Source organism: Marmota monax, unplaced genomic scaffold, assembly GCF_021218885.2.
Source record: "Marmota monax isolate L192 unplaced genomic scaffold, Marmota_monax_Labrador192_F-V1.1 WCK01_AAM20220418_F8-fsc00068, whole genome shotgun sequence".
Classification (NCBI taxonomy): Eukaryota; Metazoa; Chordata; class Mammalia; order Rodentia; family Sciuridae; genus Marmota; species Marmota monax.
The window spans coordinates 5583392-5606061 of record NW_026692352.1 but is presented as its reverse complement, the minus strand read 5'-3'; the positions used below and the strand labels follow the sequence as shown (position 1 = coordinate 5606061).

General features: G+C 48.7%; 1 protein-coding gene across 2 annotated transcripts in view; it reads left to right on the top strand.

Annotated features, from left to right (window-relative positions):
- The window catches only part of Arrb1 (arrestin beta 1), a 95400-nt gene that overhangs the window by 26180 nt on the left and 46550 nt on the right, over positions 1-22670 (top strand). Inside the window, exon 1 of one of the 2 annotated variants that reach the window (XM_046441993.2) lies at positions 20590-21256. The exons of the other annotated variant lie outside the window; for it this stretch is intronic. Within the exon in view, the coding sequence (XP_046297949.1) occupies positions 21252-21256 (5 nt within the window). The 5' untranslated portion in view covers positions 20590-21251. Of the gene's footprint in view, positions 1-20589; positions 21257-22670 lie in introns of those variants that run through there. 2 annotated transcript variants of the gene reach the window in all.

Genomic DNA, 22670 nt, shown 5'->3' with positions numbered 1-22670 from the left:
ACCCTGAGGGTCTCCTTCCATTTCCATGCAATTTCCCTTTTCTCTCCCTTTCCCTCCCACCTCTCATCTCTGTTTAATGTTAATCTTCTTCTCATGCTCTTCTACCCTACTCTGTTCTTAGTTACTCTCCTTATATCAAAGAAGACATTTGGCATTTGTTTTTTAGGGATTGGCTAGCTTCACTTAGCATAATCTGCTCTAGTGCCATCCATTTCCCTGCAAATTCTATGATTTTGTCATTTTTTAATGCAGAGTAATACTCCATTGTGTATAAATGCCACATTTTTTTAATCCATTCGTCTATTGAAGGGCATCTGGGTTGGTTCCACAGTCTTGCTATTGTGAATTGAGCTGCTATGAACATCGATGTAGCAGTGTCCCTGTAGCATGCTCTTTTTAGGTCTTTAGGGAATAGACCAAGAAGGGGAATAGCTGGGTCAAATGGTGGCTCCATTCCCAGCTTTCCAAGAAATCTCCATACTGCTTTCCAAATTGGCTGCACCAATTTGCAGTCCCACCAGCAATGTACAAGTGTACCCTTTTCCCCACATCCTCACCAGCACTTGTTGTTGTTTGACTTCCTAATGGCTGCCAATCTTACTGGAGTGAGATGGTATCTTAGGGTGGTTTTGATTTGCATTTCTCTGACTGCTAGAGATGGTGAGCATTTTTTCATGTACTTGTTGATTGATTGTATGTCCTCCTCTGAGAAGTGTCTGTTCAGGTCCTTGGCCCATTTGTTGATTGGGTTGTTAGTTATCTTATTGTCTAATTTTTGGAGTTCTTTGTATACTCTGGATATTAGGGCTCTGTCTGAAGTGTGAGGAGTAAAGATTTGTTCCCAGGATGTAGGCTCTCTATTTACCTCTCTTATTGTTTCTTTAGCTGAGAAAAAACTTTTTAGTTTGAGTAAGTCCCATTTGTTGATTCTAGTTATTAACTTTTGTGCTATGGGTGTCCTATTGAGGAATTTGGAGCCCGACCCCACAGTATGTAGATCGTAGCCAACTTTTTCTTCTGTCAGACGGCGTGTCTCTGATTTGATATCAAGCTCCTTGATCCATTTTGAATTAACTTTTGTGCATGGCGAGAGAAAGGGATTCAGTTTCATTTTGTTGCATATGGATTTCCAGTTTTCCCAGCACCATTTGTTGAAGATGCTATCCTTCCTCCATTGCATTCTTTTAGCCCCTTTATCAAATATAAGATAGTTGTAGTTTTGTGGATTGGTTTCTGTGTCCTCTATTCTGTACCATTGGTCCACCCGCCTGTTTTGGTACCAGTACCATGCTGTTTTTGTTACTATTGCTCTGTAGTATAGTTTGAAGTCTGGTATCGCTATACCGCCTGATTCACACTTCCTGCTTAGCATTGTTTTTGCTATTCTAGGTCTTTTATTTTTCCATATGAATTTCATGATTGCTTTCTCTATTTCTACAAGAAATGCCTTTGGGATTTTGATTGGCATTGCATTAAACCTATAGAGAACTTTTGGTAATATCGCCATTTTGATGATGTTAGTTCTGCCTATCCATGAACAGGGTATATTTTTCCATCTTCTAAGATCTTCTTCTATTTCTCTCTTTAGGGTTCTGTAGTTTTCATTGTATAAGTCTTTCACCTCTTTTGTTAGGTTGATTCCCAAGTATTTTATTTTTTTTTGAAGATATTGTGAATGGAGTGGTTGTCCTCATTTCCATTTCAGAGGATTTGTCGCTGATATACAGGAATGCCTTTGATTTATGCGTGTTGATTTTATATCCTGCCACTTTGCTGAATTCATTTATTAGCTCTAATAGTTTCTTTGTAGAGCCTTTTGGGTCTGCTAGGTATAGAATCATATCATCTGCAAATAGTGATAATTTAAGTTCTTCTTTTCCTATTTTTATGCCTTTAATTTCTTTCGTCTGTCTAATTGCTGTGGCCAGTGTTTCGAGAACTATGTTGAACAGAAGTGGAGAGAGAGGGCATCCCTGTCTTGTTCCAGATTTTAGAGGGAATGCCTTCAATTTTTCTCCATTCAGAATGATGCTAGCCTGAGGCTTAGCATAGATTGCTTTTACAATATTGAGGTATGTTCCTGTTATCCCTAGTTTTTCTAGAGTTTTGAACATAAAGGGATGCTGTACTTTGTCGAATGCTTTTTCCGCATCTATCGAGATGATCATATGGTTCTTATTTTTAAGTCTATTGATGTGGTGAATAACATTTATTGATTTCCGTATATTGAACCAGCCTTGCATCCCAGGGATGAATCCTACTTGATCATGGTGCACAATTTTTTTGATATGTTTTTGTATCCGATTCGCCAGAATTTTATTGAGGATTTTTGCATCTAGGTTCATTAGAGATATTGGTCTGAAGTTTTCTTTCTTTGAAGTGTCTTTGTCTGGTTTAGGTATGAGGGTGATGTTGGCCTCGTAGAATGAATTTGGAAGTTCTCCCTCTTTTTCTATTTCCTGAAGTAGCTTGAAAAGTATTGGTATTAGTTCCTCTTTAAAGGTTTTGTAAAATTCTGCTGTATACCCATCCGGTCCTGGGCTTTTCTTAGTTGGTAGTCTTTTGATGGTTTCTTCTATTTCCTCGATTGATATTGGTCTGTTTAGGTTGTCTATATCCTCCTGACTCAATCTGGGCAGATCATATGACTTCAGAAATTTATCGATGCCTTCACTATCTTCTAATTTATTGGAGTATAAGGATTCAGAATAATTTTTGATTATCTTCTGTATTTCTGAAGTGTCTGTTGTGATATTGCCTTTTTCATCCCGTATGCTAGTAATTTGAGTTCTCTCTCTTCTTCTCTTCGCTAGCATGGCTAAGGGTCTGTCGATTTTGTTTATTTTTTCAAAGAACCAACTTTTAGTTTTGTCAGTTTTTTCAATTGTTTCTTTTGTTTCGATTTCATTAATTTCAGCTCTGATTTTAATTATTTCTTGCCTTCTACTTCTTTTGCTGTTGTTTTGCTCTTCTTTTTCTAGGATTTTGAGATGAAGCATGAGATCATTTATTTGTTGGTTTTTTCTTTTTTTAAGGAATGAACGCCAAGCAATGAATTTTCCTCTTAGAACTGCTTTCAATGTGTCCCACAGATTCCGATATGTTGTGTCTGTGTTTTCATTAATCTCTAAGAATTTTTAATTTCCTCCTTGATGTCTTCTATAACCCATTGATCATTCAGTAACCTATTGTTCATTCTCCAAGTGATGTATGCTTTTTCCTTCCTTCTTTTATCGTTGATTTTCAGTTTCATTCCATTATGATCAGATAGGATGCATGGTATTATCTCTACTCCTTTATATTGTCTAAGAGTTGCCCTGTGACATAATATATGATCTATTTTTGAGAAGGATCCATGTGCTGCTGAGAAAAAAGTGTAACTGCTTGATGTTGGGTGGTATATTCTATATATGTCAATTAAGTCTAGGTTATTAATTGTGTTATTGAGTTCTATAGTTTCCTTATTCAACTTTTGTTTGGAAGATCTGTCCAGTGGCAAGAGAGGTGTGTTGAAGTCTCCCATGATTATTGTATGGTGGTCTATTAGACTCTTGAACTTGAGAAGAGTTTGTTTGATGAACATAGCTGCACCATTGTTTGGGGCATATATATTTATGATTGTTATGTCTTGTTGGTGTATGGTTCCCTTAAGCAGTATGTAGTGTCCCTCTTTATCCCTTTTGATTAACTTTGGCTTGAAATCTATTTTATTTGATATGAGTATGGACACTCCTGCTTGTTTCCGAAGTCCATATGAGTGATATGATTTTTCCCAACCTTTCACCTTCAGCCTATGTATGTCTTTTCCTATCAAATGCGTCTCCTGTAGGCAGCATATTGTTGGGTCTTGTTTTGAGATCCATTCTACTAGCCTGTGTCTCTTAATTGGTGAGTTTAAGCCATTAACATTTAGGGTTATTATTGAGATATGGGTTGTTGTTCCAGCCATATTTGTTTATTTATGTTACTAAACATGGTTTGTTTTCCTCTTTGATTATTCCCCCCGCCTTTACTGTCCTACCTCCCACTGTTGGTTTTCATTGTTATTTTCCATTTCCTCTTCCTGTAATGTTTTGCCGAGGATGTTTTGAAGAGATGGTTTTCTAGCTGCATATTCTTTTAACTTTTGTTTGTCGTGGAAGGTTTTAATTTCATCTTCCATCCTGAAGCTTAATTTCGCTGGATACACAATTCTTGGTTGGAACCCATTTTCTTTCAGTGTTTGAAATATGTTATTCCTGGATCTTCTAGCTTTCAGAGTCTGTGTTGAAAGATCAGCTGTTATCCTGATTGGCTTGCCCCTAAATGTAATCTGCTTCCTTTCTCTTGTAGCTTTTAAAATTCTCTCCTTATTCTGTATGTTGGGCATCTTCATTATAATGTGTCTAGGTGTGGATCTCTTATAATTTTGCACATTCGGCGTCCTGTAGGCTTCTAGAATTTGGGATTCTGTCTCATTCTTCAAGTCTGGGAAGTTTTCTCGTATTATTTCATTGAATAAATTGCTCATTCCTTTGGTATGGAGTTCTATACCTTCCTGTATCCCAATGACTCTTAAGTTTGGTCTCTTGATGTTATCCCATATTTCTTGGATGTTCTGCTCATGGTTTCTTAACAGTCTTGCTGAGCTGTCTATGTTCTTTTCAAGTTGAAATACTTTGTCTTCATTGTCTGATGTTCTATCTTCTAAGTGTTCTACTCTGCTGGTAGTACTCTCAATTGAGTTTTTAAGTTGGTTTATTGCTTCCTGCATTTCTAGGATTTCTGTTTGTTTGTTTTTTATAACCTCTATCTCCCTGTATAGTTGATCCTTTGCTTCCCGGATTTGTTTGTGTAATTCCTTGTCGAAGTGATCTTTCATTGTCTGATTTTGCTGTCTAATTTCTTCCTTGATACTCCAGATCATCTGAAGCATATATATCCTGAATTCTTTATCTGACATTCCATCTGCTGCAGCTGTTACCTCTTCTAAAGTTGAGCTGACCTGCATTGCTTGTAGTCCTTTCTTTCCTTGTCTTTTCATACTGCTTGCGTTTCTTTCTTCTTGGTGAAACTGTTGTGTTTTTGAAATTTTTTCCCCCCCTATATATTTATATTGCTCTTGTATAGTTGAAATTTCTCCCTTGCAGGTGCGTGCGGGGGCTCTGCTCTGCCCCTCCTCCAATTGGTGTGAGGTGTCTACCATGCCCGCGGACCCCTGGGCCTGATCCGCCGTTCTGTCGCAGGTCTGCCTACCTTGCAGGTGGGGGGGAAGGCTCTGCCCTGCCCCTCCTACCACGCCCGGGGACCGCTAGGCCTGATCTGCAGGTTGGTCGCAGGTCTGCCCACCTTGTGGGCACGGGTGTCAGTTCCGCTCCGCCCCCACTCCAATTGGGGTCACTTGACCACCACACAGGCGGGCCGCTGGGCCTGATCTGGGCGCGGGCGAAGGCTCTGCTCTGCCCCTACTCCAGTTGGGGTGAAGTGTGTACCACGCTGGCAGGCCGCTGGGCCTGCTCCGCCGGTCTGTCGCAGGTCTGCTTACCTTGCCGGCGCGGGCGGTGGCTCTGCCCTGCCCCTCCTACCACGCCTGCAGACCGCTGGGCCTGATCTGCAGGTTGGTCGCAGGTCTGCCTACCTTGGGGGCGCGGGCGGCGGCCCCTCTCCTCGCCTCTGGCTCGACGACTGTTTGTGTTCTTAATAGCTGCCATTCTGACTGGAGTGAGATGAAATCTTAGAGTAGTTTTGATTTGCTTTTCTCTAATAGCTAGAGATGGTGAATACCTTTTCATATATTTGTTGATTGATTGTAAATCATCTTCTGAAAAGTGTCTGTTCAGTTCCTTAGCCCATTTATTGATTGGATTATTTGTTTTTTTGGTGTTAAGATTTTTGAGTTCTTTTAAAAAATTTTTTTTTTAGTTGAACATGGACACAATACCTTTGTTTTACTTATTTATTTATTTTATGTGGTGCTGAGGATTGAACCCAGTGCCTCACATGTGCAAGGCAAGCAAGCACTCTACCACTGAGCCACAACTCAGCCCCAAGAGTTTTGAGTTCTTTATATACTCTAGAGATTAGTGCTCTATCTGATGTGCTTGTGGTAAAAATTTGCTCCTGTTCTGTAGGCTCTCTATTCACCTCACTGATTGTTTCTTTTGCTGAGAAGAAGCTTTTTAGTTTGAATCCATCCCATTTCTTGATTCTTGATTTTATTTCTTGAAGTTAGGGCCTCATCTGACATGATGGAGATTTGGGCCTATTTTTTCTTCTAATGGGTGCAGTGTCTCTGATTTAATTCCTAGGTCCTTGATCCACTTTGAGTTGAGTTCTAGAAGTTTTCTGGTGGAAGTTTTTGGATCCTCTACGTATAGAATCATGTCGTTGGCAAATACTGATAGTTTGAGTTCTTCTTTTCCTATCCGTATCTCTTTAATTTCTTTTGTCTGTCTAATTGCTCTGGCTAGTGTTTCAAGAACTGTGTTAAATAGAAGTGGTGAAAGAGGGCATCTCAATCTTGTTCCAGTTTTTAGAGGGAATGCTTTCAATTTTTCTCCATTTAGAATGATGTTGACCTGGGGCTTAGCATAGATAGCTTTTACAATGCTGAGATATGTTCCTGTTATCCATAGTTTTTCTATGTTTTGAACATGAAGGGGTGCTGTATTTTTTCAAGTGCCTTTTCTGCATCTATTGAGATGATCATGTGATTCTTATCTTTAAGTCTATTGATGTGATGAATTACATTTATTGATTTCTGTATGTTGAACCAACCTTGCATCCCTGGGATGAACCCCACTTGATCATGATGCATTATCTTTTTGGTGTGTTTTTGTATTTGATTTGCCAGAATTTTATTGAGAATTTTTGCGTTTATGTTCATTAGAGATATTGGTCTGAAGTTTTCTTTCTTTGATGTGTCCTTGCCTGGTTTTGGAATCAGGGTGATATTCGCCTCATAGAATGAGTTTAGAAGTGCTGCCTCTTTTTCTATTTCACCAGATCCAGGATTTGAACCCAGAACAACCTTATTGAACCTGCTCCCTTTCCTGCCTGGTTCTCCTATTCCCCTCCAGCCTCTCCACCTTTCCATTCTCCATCCCAGCAGCCAGAGTAAGCATATTAAAACAGGACTGCATTGTGTCAAGTCTGGGTTGAACCCCTGCCTGTATTGTATCATGGAGACAAGTAAGATCCAGCTGTCTGGCCAGGCCTCTTGGTGACCAGGCCTGCCCTCCAGCCCTGTTGGCCTCACCTCATTTCCCTCACATCTCCAGGGAGTCCCACTTCTTCCTCCAGAGTCTCCTGCTGTAGGTTCTGCTGTGTTGGATTTCCATGAAGCATCCTTAGCCCCAGCCCCTTTCAGAGCTATTACTGCTTCTCCAGCTCCTAGTCAGATGTCCCTCTCTTGGGAAAGCCTTTCCTAGTCCTCAGCCACCATGCTGGCCTCTGGGATCCCTTGGCATACTTCCCTGGGAGTCACCATGTTCTTCTGTTTGCAGGATGTCAGTCCTACAGGGCTGCTGTTTTGCCCACTTGCAGGAGACGCACTGTGGCCTGTTCCCATTGTGGTCCACACTGTGGCTCCGCCCAGAGTTGTGCAGTGCAGAGTCCTGCTGTCTTCCCCGCAGAAGGGAAGCTTCACCTAGACAGGTCCATTGCAGGAATCCTCCCTGGTCACTGTAGGTCTGGCAGCCAACAGGTCTGATGCACAATAGGCACTCAATCAATACGTGTTGGATGTTATTAATAAAAGGAAGAACTAACATGCATTACTAGGTGACAGACACTCTATGCTCAACCCTGAGAACTGCCATCCTCATTTTACTCTTGAGGACTCGGGCTGAGTGACAGGAGGTCTATTGATGGACGCCCTGTAGTGAGTGGAGGTTTCAGCCAGGACCGACTGGTTCCCTAAGATAAGAAAGTGAAAGAAAGACTACTAAGTTCCAGCAGCCTTGAGCAGTTGGGATGAGGATTAGAAGAACAGGACAGTTGAAAGTCATCCCAATGTCTCACTTCTGCCACTGGGAGGCCTGTCCTTTACCTTGTGCCTCTGCTGCCAAGAAGGGAGGCAGGAAGGCCCCAGGATGCTGGCAAGGGAACCTGGGGATTCAGACACCTGGAGAATCAGACAGGTCAAGGACCTCTGGGACCAGACTGAGGTCCCAGGAAGCCTCTCAGGCCCCAGTGCTGAGTGTGCGCTTGTGAACGGGTGCACACGTGTCCAGATGGTGGTGGGGACAGGGGCAAAGACAATGCCTCCCTCCTTTTGCTCAGTCCCACATTTCCCCCTGTCTTCTTGGCCCAGTCTGCTCTCCTGCCGGGGGAAAGACCTTCATGCCCATTTGTGATGGACCCAGGGTGCGGGCCAGTCTTTTCTGGTCTGGGAGTCCTTAGTGCCTCTGACCCAGACTCCCTCCTTTGGGCTTCTTGAGTTCCCCGCAGACTCAGGACTTTCCAGAGTTTAGGCCTCAACTCCCATCTGACTAGCTTTGTTCTACAATATGTTTTGAGTTTGTGCTAATCCTTGTGTTAGAGCCCAGCCCAGAGGTCAGGTCGGGGGCTTTAGGAAGTGTTGGGGGACTGAGAGGGGCTTGAAGAGGAGTAGGAGTTACCTGGTGGAGCCCCCTTCCCTTCCCCAGGGAGCCTTTAGCCCTGGGGTGCAGAGCTGGACAGGTTCCTGTGACTACATGGCCTCCCCGGGTCTTTCCCATCTCTCCAGCTCTGAGGCTTCCGGAGGCTCCAGCCCCAGGGCCACCATCCCGCTCCTGCCCCTGGGGCCCCGACTTCTTCCCTCCCTCCCTCCTCCCAGGTCTCAATGTGCTGGGGATTCTGTTTTGGTTGGAAGGAGGTGTTGGAGGAGTTTGCGTGTCTGGCTCTTTCCTCCTCTCCTGTTCCTCCTCCCCTCCTCCCACTTGCCGCTCAAGATGTTTCCTCTGCCAGCCTGGCCCTGCTCCAGGCCCTGCTCCAGCCCCTGCCCCGCCTTGGGCAGGCAGCAGCCATCCTCCTGCGCCTGGGCTTCTGTGGGCTGTGGCTTTCCAGAGCCGCCCTTGATGCCTTCAGTCGGGTAGACGGGCAAATCCTCAGGGTGAGGGCAGGTCACCTCCTTTCTCTCCACTGTGTAAAACCCACATCTCCTCTGAGAGAAGGCTGAATGCCCACTCCAGAGCTGCCTCCTGCTTTGGGTGGACTCCGGTCCATCCTTTCCCCCTCAGGGTCTCTGTTTCCTGGGGAGTCCAGAGCCCAGGCACATAGCAGGCCTTGTGTTCATTTGGTAGTTGGGGCTGCTGCGCCAAGCATCTTCACCCAAGGCTTGGGTCAGTGGGAGGCCTTTCCCCAGCCTCAGTGGTGGCCTGCAATGTAGGACTTGAGGACAAATCCCCAGCTGAGGTCCTGTCACCCCTGGGGATACTCACAGCCCCCTCTCTGAGTGCCCCTCCTGGCAGAGGTTCACATGGATGTAAGCAGACCCACACCCTGGCTGACAGAGCCCGGGCTCAGCCTGTATCCTCAGAAGTTTGCACCGTGTCCAGGGCCAGAGCAGATGCACAATAAATATTGGTGGGATGAATGGCTGCAGGAGCGGCCGGAGAAGCAGAGAGTGGCGTGACGAGAAGTGAGGGCAGAGAAGGTCCTGAGGGAGCACTTGCCAGAGGAGGTAGAGCTGAACCAGGTATTGAAAGAAGAGCAAGAGTTAGGCAGAGTGGGGAGGGCGTTCCCTGCAGGCAGAAGAGCCTGTGCAAACTCTGAAGCCGCGTGATGTGACCTGGCGCTTAGGGTATGTGTGAGGAAGTGGCCACAGAGTCTGGAAAGAAGGGCCTAGATGTGGGGGGAAGCCCCAGTCTGGGGTGAGCACCCAGCCTTTTGGAACGAAACCACCAATTAACCCCCTGGGCTGGTCCTAGGTCTCTATGCTGAGGCCAGGGCTTGGAGGGCAGGCAGGCAGTGAGGGGGCGATCCTGGGGCTTGCTGGGCTTGGGGATGTGCAGATCCTTCCTGAAGTTTTGGTTCTACTTTCCTGGGTGAGCAAGTTGTGGGATCCAGGCCAGCTGTGGTTGAAATAGGCTTGTGCCAACATGTAAGATAGAGCCAGGTTCCATTCTGGTCTCTATACTCGTCTGGCTGTGACTGAGCTAATTATTGACTTCCTTGTGCCATCACAACTTCTGTAATGAGGACAGTGGAACCTCCCAGGCCAGAGTGTTGGAAAAGCTCAACAAGACAGCCTGTGTAGAGCTTTCTTTCTTTTCTTTTCTTTTATTTCTTTTCCTTCCTTCCTTCCTTCCTTCCTTCCTTCCTTCCTTTCTTTTTTCTCTTCTCTACTCTTCTCTCTCCTCAACACTCCTAGCTCTTTGGACTGAGGCCTAATTATAATTCGAAGGACGCTGGGCATCCACGGGCCCAATAGCCTGGTTCTCAGTGTCTCTGGGCTACACCATCAGTGTCTCCTTTAGAAATGCAGCATTGAAAAGTGCAAATTCCGGGGTCCTTGCATATCTTCTAAATAGGAGCTCTGCAGGTGGGGCCCAGCAAGCTGGGTGTTAAGAGCCTTCCAGGTGGGGCTGGGGATGTGGCTCAAGTGGTAACGCGCTTGCCTGGCATGCATGCAGCCCAGGTCAATCCTCAGCATCACATATAAACAAAGATGTTGTGTCTGCCAAGAACTAAAAAATAAATATAAAAAAAAAAGAGCCTTCCAGGTGATTCCAACCCCTGCCCATGTGTGAGACCCCCTGCCTTATAAGACTTACGCCCTTGAGCTCCTCAGTTGGAGGAGCCTGGCTTTGGCCTTGCACAGGGAGGGAACTGGCCTCCTGGGAGGGCATTTGCACAAGGCCTGTGCTCAGCCCTTGGTGGGTTAAATGTTCTGCTGTGTCTGTCTTGAAGTCTGCATAAGGAGCCCTGCATTTTCATTTTGCACTGGGCCCATAAGTTGTGTAGCTGGTCCTGGGTGCTGGTCCCAGCTGGGATCCCCATTAGTTGGGTAATCTCAGGGAAGTCACTTTCCCTCTGTGAGTCTTCCTGTCCATCTCTGTGCGGGGGTGGGGTGGGGGTGGGTGGGGTGGGTGGGGTGGGGGTGGGGGGGTGGGTGGGAGTGATAATCCCCCCTCAGGGTGTAACTGTGAGGATTAAATGTGATGCCTGGTGTAGCTCTCAGCATGGGGCCTGGCAGAGGCCAGCATGAAGTGACATCCTGAGGCCAGGTGCCAGCACCATGCATGTCTCTGGGGATACAATAACCGCCACATGGACACCATCCTTGGCTTTTTGGGGCTCATGATCTGTAGGAGGAAGAGCAGCCGAGGGGCAGCGGGGGCCTAATGTGGGAGTCTGACCTTGTTGGGGGTCATTGAAGGCTTCCTGAGGAAGTGCCAGGTGAGCAAAACTCCAAGAGATGCAGTGGATGTGAACTGGGCGTAGGTGGGGGTGACATCCCAGCAGAGACAACAGCATCACGACAGTCATCAAGTTATTTATTTATTTATTTAGGTACCAGGGATTGAACCCAGGGGTGCTCAACCACTGAGCCACATCCCCAGCCCTTTTTTAATGTTTTATTTAGAGACAAGTTCTTGCTGAGTTGCTTAGGGCCTCGCTAAGTTGCTGAGGTTGGCTTTGAACTTGCGATCTTTCTGCCTTAGCTCCCCTAAGCCACTGGGATTACAGTTGTGTGCCACCATGCCCAGACATTAAGTTATTAATAATAAGCCTCTGGGGAAGCCGAGGTGAGATGAGGGACAGGGAGGGAGGAGATGGGCCACCAGAGCTGAAGGTGAGTCAGAGGCTGTCTCATCCCCAGGTCTGGGCTCCTTTCCTTTCAAAAGGCCTTAGACTGCATCCTGTTAGAAAGGGAACAGGTCCCTCATCCAGAGCTCCTGGAGCAGCCGGGAGGATAACTTGGCCAGCTGGTGCCCCAAGCAAGTTGTTTAGCTTCTGGAAAGTTTAGCTTACATTCCTCCCTTCTTCCCCTCCTCTCTCCCTTTGTCCCCAGTACTGGGGATGAACCCAGGGGTGCTCTGCCACTGAGCTACATACCCAAACCTTTTTAAATTTTTTACTTTGAGATAGGGTCTCACTAAGTTGCTGACACTGGCCTCAAGCTGACTGTCCTTCTACCTCAGTCTCTGAGTCACTGGGATTACAGCCATGTACCACCACACTGATCTTTGGCTTTTTCTTAAGTGAAATGGGATTGATCACCCCCTCTCATTGGGCTATTGTGAGATTTAAGTGAGATGTTGCATGAAACTCAGCACCCTAGCCCCAAAGGAAGTACTTAACGAACAGTTCATTTCTCTGTATCAGTTTGGAAGTGGGGAGTCCCATTTTGGATTAGGAGTTTGTCTGCCTCAGGCTTGCCTTCTCAGGCCATTGCTGAATCCCTTGTTTAATTGTCAGGAAGATGAGTTTGAGATACCTCTCTAGAGATGATCACATGAGAGCAAGAACTAACCAGCCTTGAAGGCCCAGAAGTGGTGGCTGGAGACAGCTGAGTGTCCTCCTCTCTAAGAGACCCATACTGGGGGGGTCCAGCTTAGGAGTAAATTAAACCCACTGGGCTATATCATAGAGGGGGGGTATTGTTGGGCATGGTGGTGCATACCTGTAATCCTGGCTACTCAGGAGGCTGAAGCAGAATTTCAAGTTCAAGGCCAGCCTGGGCAATTTATCAAGACCCTGCCTCAAAATAAAAAATAAAGGAATACACTTGGGTTCAACCTTCACTACCAATAAAAGGGCTGGGTGTGTTATATTTTTCCCTGATTTGATTTTGAGATTCTCTCTGAAGATTAACTATAAACTCTAGGCCTGACCTGCCAGGGCTTCAGAGGAGGTAGACCTGATTACAATGTGCTTTTCATGCATGGGATATTTTTTTTTTTTTAAGTACAAGAATTGAACCCAGGGGCACTTAACCACTGAGCACGCCCCCAGCCCTTTAAAAAAAAATCTTTTATTTAGAGACAAGATCTCACTAAATTGCTTAAGGCCTCACTAAATTGCTGAGGTTGACTTTGAACTTGCAATCCTCCTGCCTCAGCCTCTGGAGCTGCAAGGGTGCACCACTGTGCCAGGCTCCAGGTGGCGGGTTTAGAGCAAGGAAACAAAGTTCCCTAGAGACATGCTATGACTGAGAGGGGTCACTGTGGTGTGTCTGCACAGTCCAGAGTGGGCACCAGAAAGCACTTCTGTAAGGCAGACACTAGGACTGAGCATAATAAAGACTGGGAGGAGGCACCAAACTGGAAACTGGGTGGAGAGTGACTGAACCCTGCTCCTGGCTTGAGAAAGTCTGACTTCTGCTCACAGCAGATGCTAAGGAAACATAAATCTCTAAGACTTTGCTGCTGGGTGGTGGAATGAGCTCCCCACCCAGCAGTGGGCGCTGGTGGCAGCAACTGGGAGGCAGGCGCGAGAGTCCAGGCCCAGCTCTGTCAATGATGAGCAGCTTTGTTTTATCACGGGCTTCACTGCGCCTCAGGCTCTGTGCGTGCATTAAAGCAAAGAGGTGTGTTACGTTTCCCATTTAGAAATGGAGAACACAGAGACTTGGTCCCGGCCCAAAGTTGCCCAGTTAGTGAGCCGCAGGCTCCAAAGCCTTCACCACCATGAACCGACTTCCATAGTGACACGCTGTGGAGCCAGGGGGCAAGTCTTACCCTTCTGGAGGCTTCTGTGTTGCCATGCACACCCTGGGGTGGGTGGGGGGCATGTTCCAAGAGGCTCCCTCAGCTCCAGTATCCTGGGATCTGCGTTTCTGAAAGGACCTGTCCTCTGAGACCTGGGTCCCCACACCTGCCCCACCTGCTGCTGCCTTTACTGTAGGAAATGACTGACTTACTTGGACTCTCTCACCCTAGTATCCCAGGCTTCCTGCCATCTAGGGCTGATCCCTGGCCCCTGCACCCTGTCCCTTCCACAGGAAACAGTGGTGGCCAGGACCTGTGGTTTTTGCACTCTGGGACTGATGGGGCTGAAGCCCTGTGGGAGGGCCCAAAGTGGGAAAGAGTTTGATGGTGCCCTGTAGCTGCCCTAGGTCAGTGGGCTGGAGGGCATATGGGAGCAAGGAGCATGTAGGGAAGAGGGGTCTGAGGAGTGGGCCGGGGCCAGATTATGATGAGCTTGTGGGAAGGGGCTAAAAGTTCTTATTCGGAGGAGGGGCTCCATCAGGCTTGCATTTAGAGTGATTGAGAAAATATCTGTGACAATAAAGGCAGCCTTCTCCTTCAGTAGCCCTTAGTCCTGTACTGGTCATTATAAATTCCCAGATTCTGTGGCCTATTAGCCAGGAGAACTTGGGCCAGTCACAAGCTCCTGGGATTTATTTTCCTTACCAGTAATGCAACAGGAGAAGGACCTTCCTTCCCAGGGATTTTATCAAGATCAAAGGGAGACGATGAGAGATTTTATTTAATTTCAGTTAACCCTGTAAACATGCAGTCATCCATGTCCAGCTGCATAGCCAGGACCATCCTCTGTGTGATGGTCAGGATGTGGCAGGACTCAGACGTGTGACGGGACTCAGGGCTCTGAAAGGGCCGTGTCATAGCAACCATCCCCTTGTGGGCGCAAAGCTTTACTTCCTCCAGTTCCCTGCCCTACGTCAACCTCGGCTCTGCAGTAGCACATCTTATCTCCTCCTCAGACTCTCTCTCTAGCCTCAAAGCCCCAGCTGGGGCTTTGCAGCTTTATGAGTCCATAGAGCTTCCCAGTAAATGAGTGTGGAGGGGAGTGTGCAGGACCCGAGGAAGTCACAGCCCTACCCTGAGCCTCAGTTTCTGCATCTGCAAAATGGGAATGAAATACCTACTATACTAGTCCTCTAATGTTCCTATGGCAAAGTGCCATTAATGTAGTAGCTTGAAACAACACAGTCATATTCTCTTACAGTTCTGGAGGTCAGAAGTCCTAGAATGGGCCAGCAGGGTTACGTTCCTTCTGGATTCTTCCCAAGGGGGAATCCCTTCCCATGCCTTTGCTGGCTTCAGGATGCCACCTGCACCCAGTGATTCCTGGCTCCATCCTCCAACTTCAAAGCCAGAGCATCACATCTCCAATCTCTCTCAGTGCATCTGTCACCACATCTCTCCTCTCTCAGATCCTCCTGTTTCCCTCTTATCAGGCCCCTTGTGACTACATCAGGCCCCTCGGGATCGTGCAGGAGCATCTATCTCCCGACCCACCTCGAGATCCTTAACTAAACCACTCTGTCCCTTCTACCACGTGAGAGAGCAGAGCTGTAATCTTAGCCTGGGCATCAAATTATGGGCACCTCAGGGCCATAATTCAGCCTCTCAAGTCAGCTGGGAGGAAATAGACTTGTGGAAGCCTTGCATGGTGCCGGGGACTGGCGTGAGCCCCAGTGTGCCTGCCCGCCTTCCTCTTTGTGGCCTCTGGCTCCCACCTGTAAGATGAGCCTTGCCCACTGCAGTAGTCAGAACCTACCTTCTTCAAGGTGCAGCACAGACAGGTGGGCTGTGCTTGGGCAGAGTGGGGCTCAGAGGAAGCATGGGACTGAGCCAGCGCCAGGACACCTCCTCTCCTCCTCCACGGGGCAGGTCTCCTCTCAGTTCCTGGCCCAAGCATTTCCCATCATTCCAGGGATGGCTGATGGGAAAGACTGAGCTCACTGCTCCCTGGGGAGGGCCAGGGTGGGGGAAGGAGAGTCTGGCACAGATGCGGCTTGGAGAGAAGGGGAGAGGAGACTTAGAGCGGGAAGGTCCAGGTTGTCAGCGATCGGAGGAGTTGGAATGGTGTGCTCCTCCTTAGCTCCTGGGCCTCCACGGTGCTCTTCTGCTCCGCGGCTGGCTTCTCTGTTGGTGGGGACAGGTCCTGGAAATAGGGGAAGGTGTCAGGGTCCAGCAGGGGCCAGCATGAGGAGTTGCCTGGGCAGGAATCCCCCTGCCCGTGAGCATCTGTACATTGCTTTAATGTTTTGTGACTTTGGGCGAACTCTTTGTCGTCCTTCAAGTCCCAGCTTGGCTGCTGCCGACTTTCTGTCACTTTCTCAGCTGCCTGCCGGGAGCTTGACAGCCCTCTCCCTCGTGGGAGAGGGAGGCTAGTTACTGGTTTGCACATCTGTGCCCTCACCCCTCCATGTGGGGAGCATGTTCATAACAGACCCCCAGCTTCCCACGGCCACTGTGGTTGGGTGTAACAGACAGAATGGCAGATGACCCTAGATGGTCTCCTGGGGTCTGGCCTGGGTAAGGTCACCCCATGGCAGTCCTGCCCTGAGCCTTCAGCAGGCCTCCACAACTGGCTCGCAAGAGACCAAATCATCTAGGTCCTTCACTTTCGGTGATGTGAATGCCCATGCTCACGGCCCAGGACCTCCTACAGATAATCAGGACACCAAGAGGGCTTGTTAGTCATGAGGTTTCCCGATGAGGGCGAAATCTGAGTTATGGAGGGGTTGAAGGAGAGTCTGTTGAGGACATAGCGTGTACAAGCTCATCTGCTGCACTCCAAACTCTCTCAGGAAGCCCACGAGGCCCACAGGGACCACCATGTAAGTGCTGGAAGACAGTGTGGCATGGGGTAAAGCTCCTCCACTTCCTGGCCGAGTGTACTTCTGTGGGATTTCTTACCCACCCCTCCCCACCCTGCCGCCTCTGGAGGCCCTCGCAGCCCTGCTCACCTTGGTGCTTCTGTGCCTCTCTGTGCATAAGCCTCCCGGATACTGAAGCTGGGTTATGTGCCAGGGATGCACACGGCTCAGCTCACTGACTGCCCTCAACACCCTGAGGCCAGCGTGTCATTCCACGGTCCAGCTGAGGCAGATGCCATGTGAATCAGACAGAACCGTTGAGTGCCAGGCTAGAGACCTTGCCCCTGTTCCCAGCTGCTCTTCTCCACCTCCTTTTCCAAGTGCGCAGCTCTCCCTGGGGTTTGGGAACCAATGACCTGAGTCTTGGGCCGGGGCAGCAGAGCTGGTTCTGGGGTTGTCACTCCAGATGGGTTGGCAGTTAATAAGGGGTCAGCTCTGCTCCTCTTGGCAGGCTTCTCACAACCTCTACTGGGGTAGTAGGAGGAGTAGGTGCAAGGTGTGAGGGTGGGCGTGGAGGGTGTCTGTTACCAAGTCAAGGGTGTGGTTTGGAGAAAGGTCCAGAGATACCCCAGAATGCTCCTCTCCCGCATGGCACCTCACCGGGTGCAACAGCCCTTGGCCGGCTTCCCTGCACCCCATCACCTGCAGGCCTGTGTATGCGTTTCTTAAAAAATGCTCCATAGGTCAGCCTTGTCCTACTACCAGGCCTTCCTCTCTGTCCAGCACTGTCCTCCCCAGACTCCTCATGCCCATTATCTCCTCTCAGCTGCCCAGGCTCCCACCAAGAGCTGGTGAGCCCTCTGAAGCCTCGAGGGACAGGGACCTTGCCCAAGGCCACCCAGCAAGTCCGTTTGCTGTGGTGCTGGTTAGCATCATCACCACTTAGCTCGGTGCCAGGGCCAAAGTGCAGGACCCTGATGCCGCAGGCCCGCCTGCCCTGGCTGAGCCCTTTCTGAAGCACTTTGTCTGTGCTGACCACTTTCCCTGCCCTGGAGGCTCTCCTACCCCAGAGGGAAAACACCCAAATGGATCTTGGCAGGCTTCTCACAACCTCTACTGGGGTAATAGGAGAGTGTAGCGATAGGGGCCTTCTACCAGGGAGGGGGGCTGGAGTTCCCTCTCCCAGGGCTCCCTGCATTGTGGTTAGGCCTGATGGAAGGCTGCCTGAGCACTTTGATGCTGGCCATTCCCATTGTGACCTCTGGCCTCCCAGGCCACCTTCTGAGAGCAGAGGATACATAATGGGCAGAGGGAGCAGCAGGGGCTTTGGGGCCGATGGGCTGGCATTGCCTCCTGGAAGTTGTTGGCTGACTGTGGCCTCATCTCTGTCCATCTGTGGGGCCCAGATTCCAGTTCTGTAAAATGGGGATAATGCCTACCTGTCTCACTCCTCACGACAGAAACACTCAGGGTGACTCCAGGGGAACTGGGCTGCACGAAATAACCACACAAGAGACGGAGATACCTTTTTCTTTGGGGTCCTGTGACGGCTCCTCTGACCTTAAGGGTCCGCAGAAAGAGAGAGCCAGCACGCGCTGACCCTTTTATTGAGGAGAAACCATTCAAATGAGGCCAGGGGTCAGGTTTCAGGGGGTTGAGTCTAGCTTCATGATGTCCACTGTCAGCAGGTTGACTGACATCTAGGAAGGCCACACCCAAAGGCAGAGCAAGAGAAGGGGACACACAAAGGGAGTTTCCATGGAACATTCTATCCCAAATGGGGCAAAGGGGTAATAACATCAAAGAAACAGGTGAGTGTAGCTCAATCCATGGGGCGACATGCCTATGTCTGAAGACATATCCTCAAACTTTTGGGACTAGGGCTATGTTCAGGTCACTACGAGAGTGACAATCAGAGCCTCTCTGTCCGCTCTCAGGAAGGAGAACGTGAAATTATTCAGACTGGCTGCCCACACCTACCCCCACCCCAAGTTGTCCTCAAGATAAAACACAGTGAACAGGCAAAGCTCCCAGCCCATGAACAATTAATGATAAATCTTAAAATAATAAGAATAATTTTTTTCCTAAATTCAAATAAAAATCACTCAGTTGAAAGTTTCAAAAGAAGGATAACTATGATTTTAAGATGTGTGAAAAGCATGTTTTATATTGCTAATACTCTTTTGGAGTAGTATTACCTCTTACCTCCTAAACTAGACCACAGGGTGTGGAATCATGAATGTTTTGTTTGGAACACACTTAGGATAAATTGTGTCTTTCAAGGAATATAATAGGGATCCAACCCATATGCTAGGCAAGCATTCTCCCACTGAGGTGCACCCCAGCCCTGTTTTTACTTGTTAATCTATTAAGCAGTTGGTTTGAGCTACCTACATTTTCTATTTCCTGCCCTGTGACCTTGGGCAAAGTATTTAACCTCTCTGTGTTAGTTTCCAGTTGGGTATAATAGGAGTATATCAAGTGAGCATACGTTGGATAGAGTTAATATGATTATCTACTTTCAGGATTCTTGTATTAAATGGGTTAATATAGTGTTTAGAATGGTGTTTGGCTTGTATTAAACACTTAAATATCACTATTAACAACAACAACAACAACAATAATAATGATGTCTTCTCTTCATCTTTTTTTTTCTTTCCTTTTTTCCCCCCTTCCCAGTACTGGGGATGGGACAAGGGGTGCTGTACCTCTGAGACACATGCACAGCTCTTTTTAAATTTTTATTTTGAGTCTCACCAAGTTGTCGAGGCTGGCCTCAAATGTGTGATCCTCCTGCCTCAGCCTCCCAAGTTACTAGGATTACAGGTGTGTACCACAGGGCTGAGCTAATAATAATAATTTCTGAATAAAAATATGCACTCAGATTTTTACCGAAGTCCAATCAATTTGCTATTCAGTAGATGTGCATTCAGCTCACATTTACACAGTGCTGGCTCTGGGCTTGTTTGGACTTTGCTCTTGGGATTTGATTTCATCCTTTTTTTTTTCCTTTTCTTTTCTGGGCACTGGGAATTGAACCCAGGACCTTGCACATGCTAGGTAAGTGCTTCATCTACAGCCCTTGGAACAGACCTCAAATGCTAGCTCAGCAACTCCCTGGCTCAATCCAGTGGCCTGGGCTCCTGGGTCTTAGTTTCTGCCTCTTCTTCCCAGCCTCCTGGGACTGGGTGAGGCTGAGTTCATAAAAAGTGTCAGCAAAGCACTTTGCGGATCGATGCTAACTAATAGCAGCTCCCAGGAGCTGGTATGAGTAGGGAAGATGATTGTGGAGCTGCTTGGACCAATCTCAGGACAGCACCCAGGGAAGGCCAGTGTTGTCCTCAAAGCAGGATCCAGGAAGGGCCCTATTCTATCCTCTGCCTGATGCTTCAGGCTGCTCTGTAACCAGGAGGGGTTGCCAGCATGGTTTGGAGGTGGGATGGCCGCAGGGGAAGGGTTTTCTCCATAGAGACGAATCCAAGGCACACGTAGAGATCCATCCAAGCCACACACCTGGTTGCATTGAGGCCAGACTGAGTGCTTGGAGTGATCTTGGTGTCCTCTTGTCAGGATCCCCCAGCTGCCCCATAGCTATCTCTCTAGAAGTTGTTGGTCCTGATTAAAATAGAGAGTCTCTGACCTCCACCCAGACATGAAGCTGTCTTAAGTATGGCATGGAAGCTGTGTTCAGTTGAGGGCAGGGATGGGAAGTTGGCATAGGATCCTATGCAGGGAAAGATGGGGGAAAGACCCCTCCCAGGTCTGCCCTAGAGGGTAGCCCACCTCGGTGTCTCAGACTGAGCTGACGTCTGATCTGGGAAATGCTGTGGGGGCAGCAGATGGTGACTGTGCTTTTTAAGAGCTTTTTCTGAAGGAGGAGGCATGGCCCTATGTTCCAGGAGAGAGAGGGTCCTGTGTAATGGGGGAACATGGCTTCTGTTCTCTGGGACTCCCTGTCACATGGAGGGACATGGTCATCTTGTGCCCTGGCACTTCCCTGTCTGAAGAATAAGGCATCACCTTTATCTAGTCTGATGGAGGAGTCATGGCCACTCCCTTAGAGAGATCCCTATGTGAGACCTGACCGCTGCCCTCGGGAAGGACCCCTGTCTGATGAGGGGGTTCCCTTTTTGTTCTCTCACTAAAGAAACCTCATTTGATGACCTCTGCCTTGGGACCTCCTTCCCTGCCTGATTCATGGAGAGCCCAGGCCACAGGCAATAGGCACAGAATGAGCTGGGCAGCTAGGGAGTTGGCTTCTGTGGGGTGGCAAGTGAGGGTGACATGGAGGGCTTCCTGGGGAGGTGCCTTTGTGGCACACTCCTGGACAGGAGGTGCTGGCTGAAGATAAAGAGCTGAGGCTCCCTGGGACCGGGGAAGGAAGCTTGAGGAGCCATGCCAGTGAGCTCCAGCCTCACACAGACCACACTGCTGGAGTAGAAAGGGGTCCAGGAGATAGACCCTCACCGTGGCCTGTCCCTGCACAGGCCAAGTGCTGCCAGCCCAGAGACATCCGCCCTCCTCGGCTCGAGAAGCCCAGAGGAGGAGAGGAAACAGGACGCGTATCAGGAACGCCTTTTCCTTTTCTTTGTAGCTTACCCCTCGCTCAGGGCTGGGGAGAGCGATCTGCAGGGCTGGCCCTGGCCTGGCCGCTGCTGCCTGCAGTCCCCAGCTCTGGGTCTGACAGGCCACCCTGCACCCTGCGGACCCTGCTCTGCTCTGCTCCAGGGCTGGCCCTGGAACGCCACAGAATCTCAGGGATCTTAGCTGCAAAATGGGGTAAGACTTCCTATCGGCCTCACCGGGAAGCTGATGCTGTTTTTCTCGCTGTGGGATTTGCATCATTATTTCTTGATCCCTGAGATGTACATTGAGCACTTCCTTTGTGCCACCTCTGGGATGGGCAGGGACAGGGAGCACAGGGGAGCCCCATGGGGAGGAAGTTTGTTGGGATTTGTCTGAGGAGTTGGGGGACTTCCAAGTGGTGATGTCCTGTTGCTTGTGGGCGTGGGGTCAGAGAGGACCTGGCTGGAGATGGAGATTTGGGCGTACCAGGTCTGGTGGCAGTAGAAGTGGTCTTGTGGCTGGAATTCCCAGGGTACTGCTTGCCATGGGCTTGGGAAGGTGGCGGAGGCCAGATTCAGCTCTGGAGCTACTGAGAGCTGGACATGGAGCAGGGCTGAAGAACCACTTGGCCAGGGGTTCCAGAGGTACTGAAATGGGGTCACCTGACTCTGTGCCTTTTGGACGAATGTTGAGAATGTCATCTTAGCAGGGAAAGGTGTGGGGAAGGGTAGACACAGAGGGTGTGGAGGAGTACGAGGGCCTGGACATCAAGGAGCGCAGTCAGGTGGACTGACGTTCTTTTCTGTTTCTCTGGTCATTCAAGTGATTCCTCCACTGGGCAGAGGGCTCCTGGGGGAGTGTCTGTGTGTCTGTGTGGCGTGTGTATTGTGCAAGTGTGATGTGTGTGCATGGGGAATGTTTAGCATTTGGGGGTGTGCTATGTGTGGTGTACATGTGTGAAGTGTGAAGCATCAAAAGACACTTGTGGTGTGGCGCGTGTGGTGTGTCTGTGACATGCCTATGTGGATGTGAACGAGTATCTGGTTTGCATGGTCTGTGTGTGTGTGTGTGGTGGGTGTGGTGTCTGTCGGTGTGTGGTGGGGTGTGTGTATGTGGGGGGGTGTGGAGTCTGTGCCCAGGGCCATGTTCAGGTTCTTGTTTCAGACTGCAGAGCAGGCTGGTGCTAAGCCGATCACCGGACTAGAAACTGGGAAGGCTTGTGAACTTTCTTCTGTCCTTAAAGTGACACTCAGTGGTATGCTGGTAGCAGCTGGCCCTTTGGAGAAAAAAAGGAAGGTGGAGGGATTGCAGCATTTGCCAATTTCTGTGGTGTAAATACTCCTGCCGCAGATGCCTGTTCAGTGTGAGGCTATTGAGCATGGATTTGAGGAGCACAGGAGACACCATTACACAGGATTCGCCCCCCACCCCACAGCTATCATAGACATAGGGAACCTCAAAGAAGATAATAGGAAATCCCATAGGGTCATTAGGGAGTGATAAGCTTGAGCATGATTCCCTTTGTTTTTAATGTGCTTTAATTAATTGTGTTTACTGGGATTTCTCAACATCCACACTGTTAACACTTGGGCTGGAGATCCTTTGTTGGGGCCCAGGGACTAGTGCT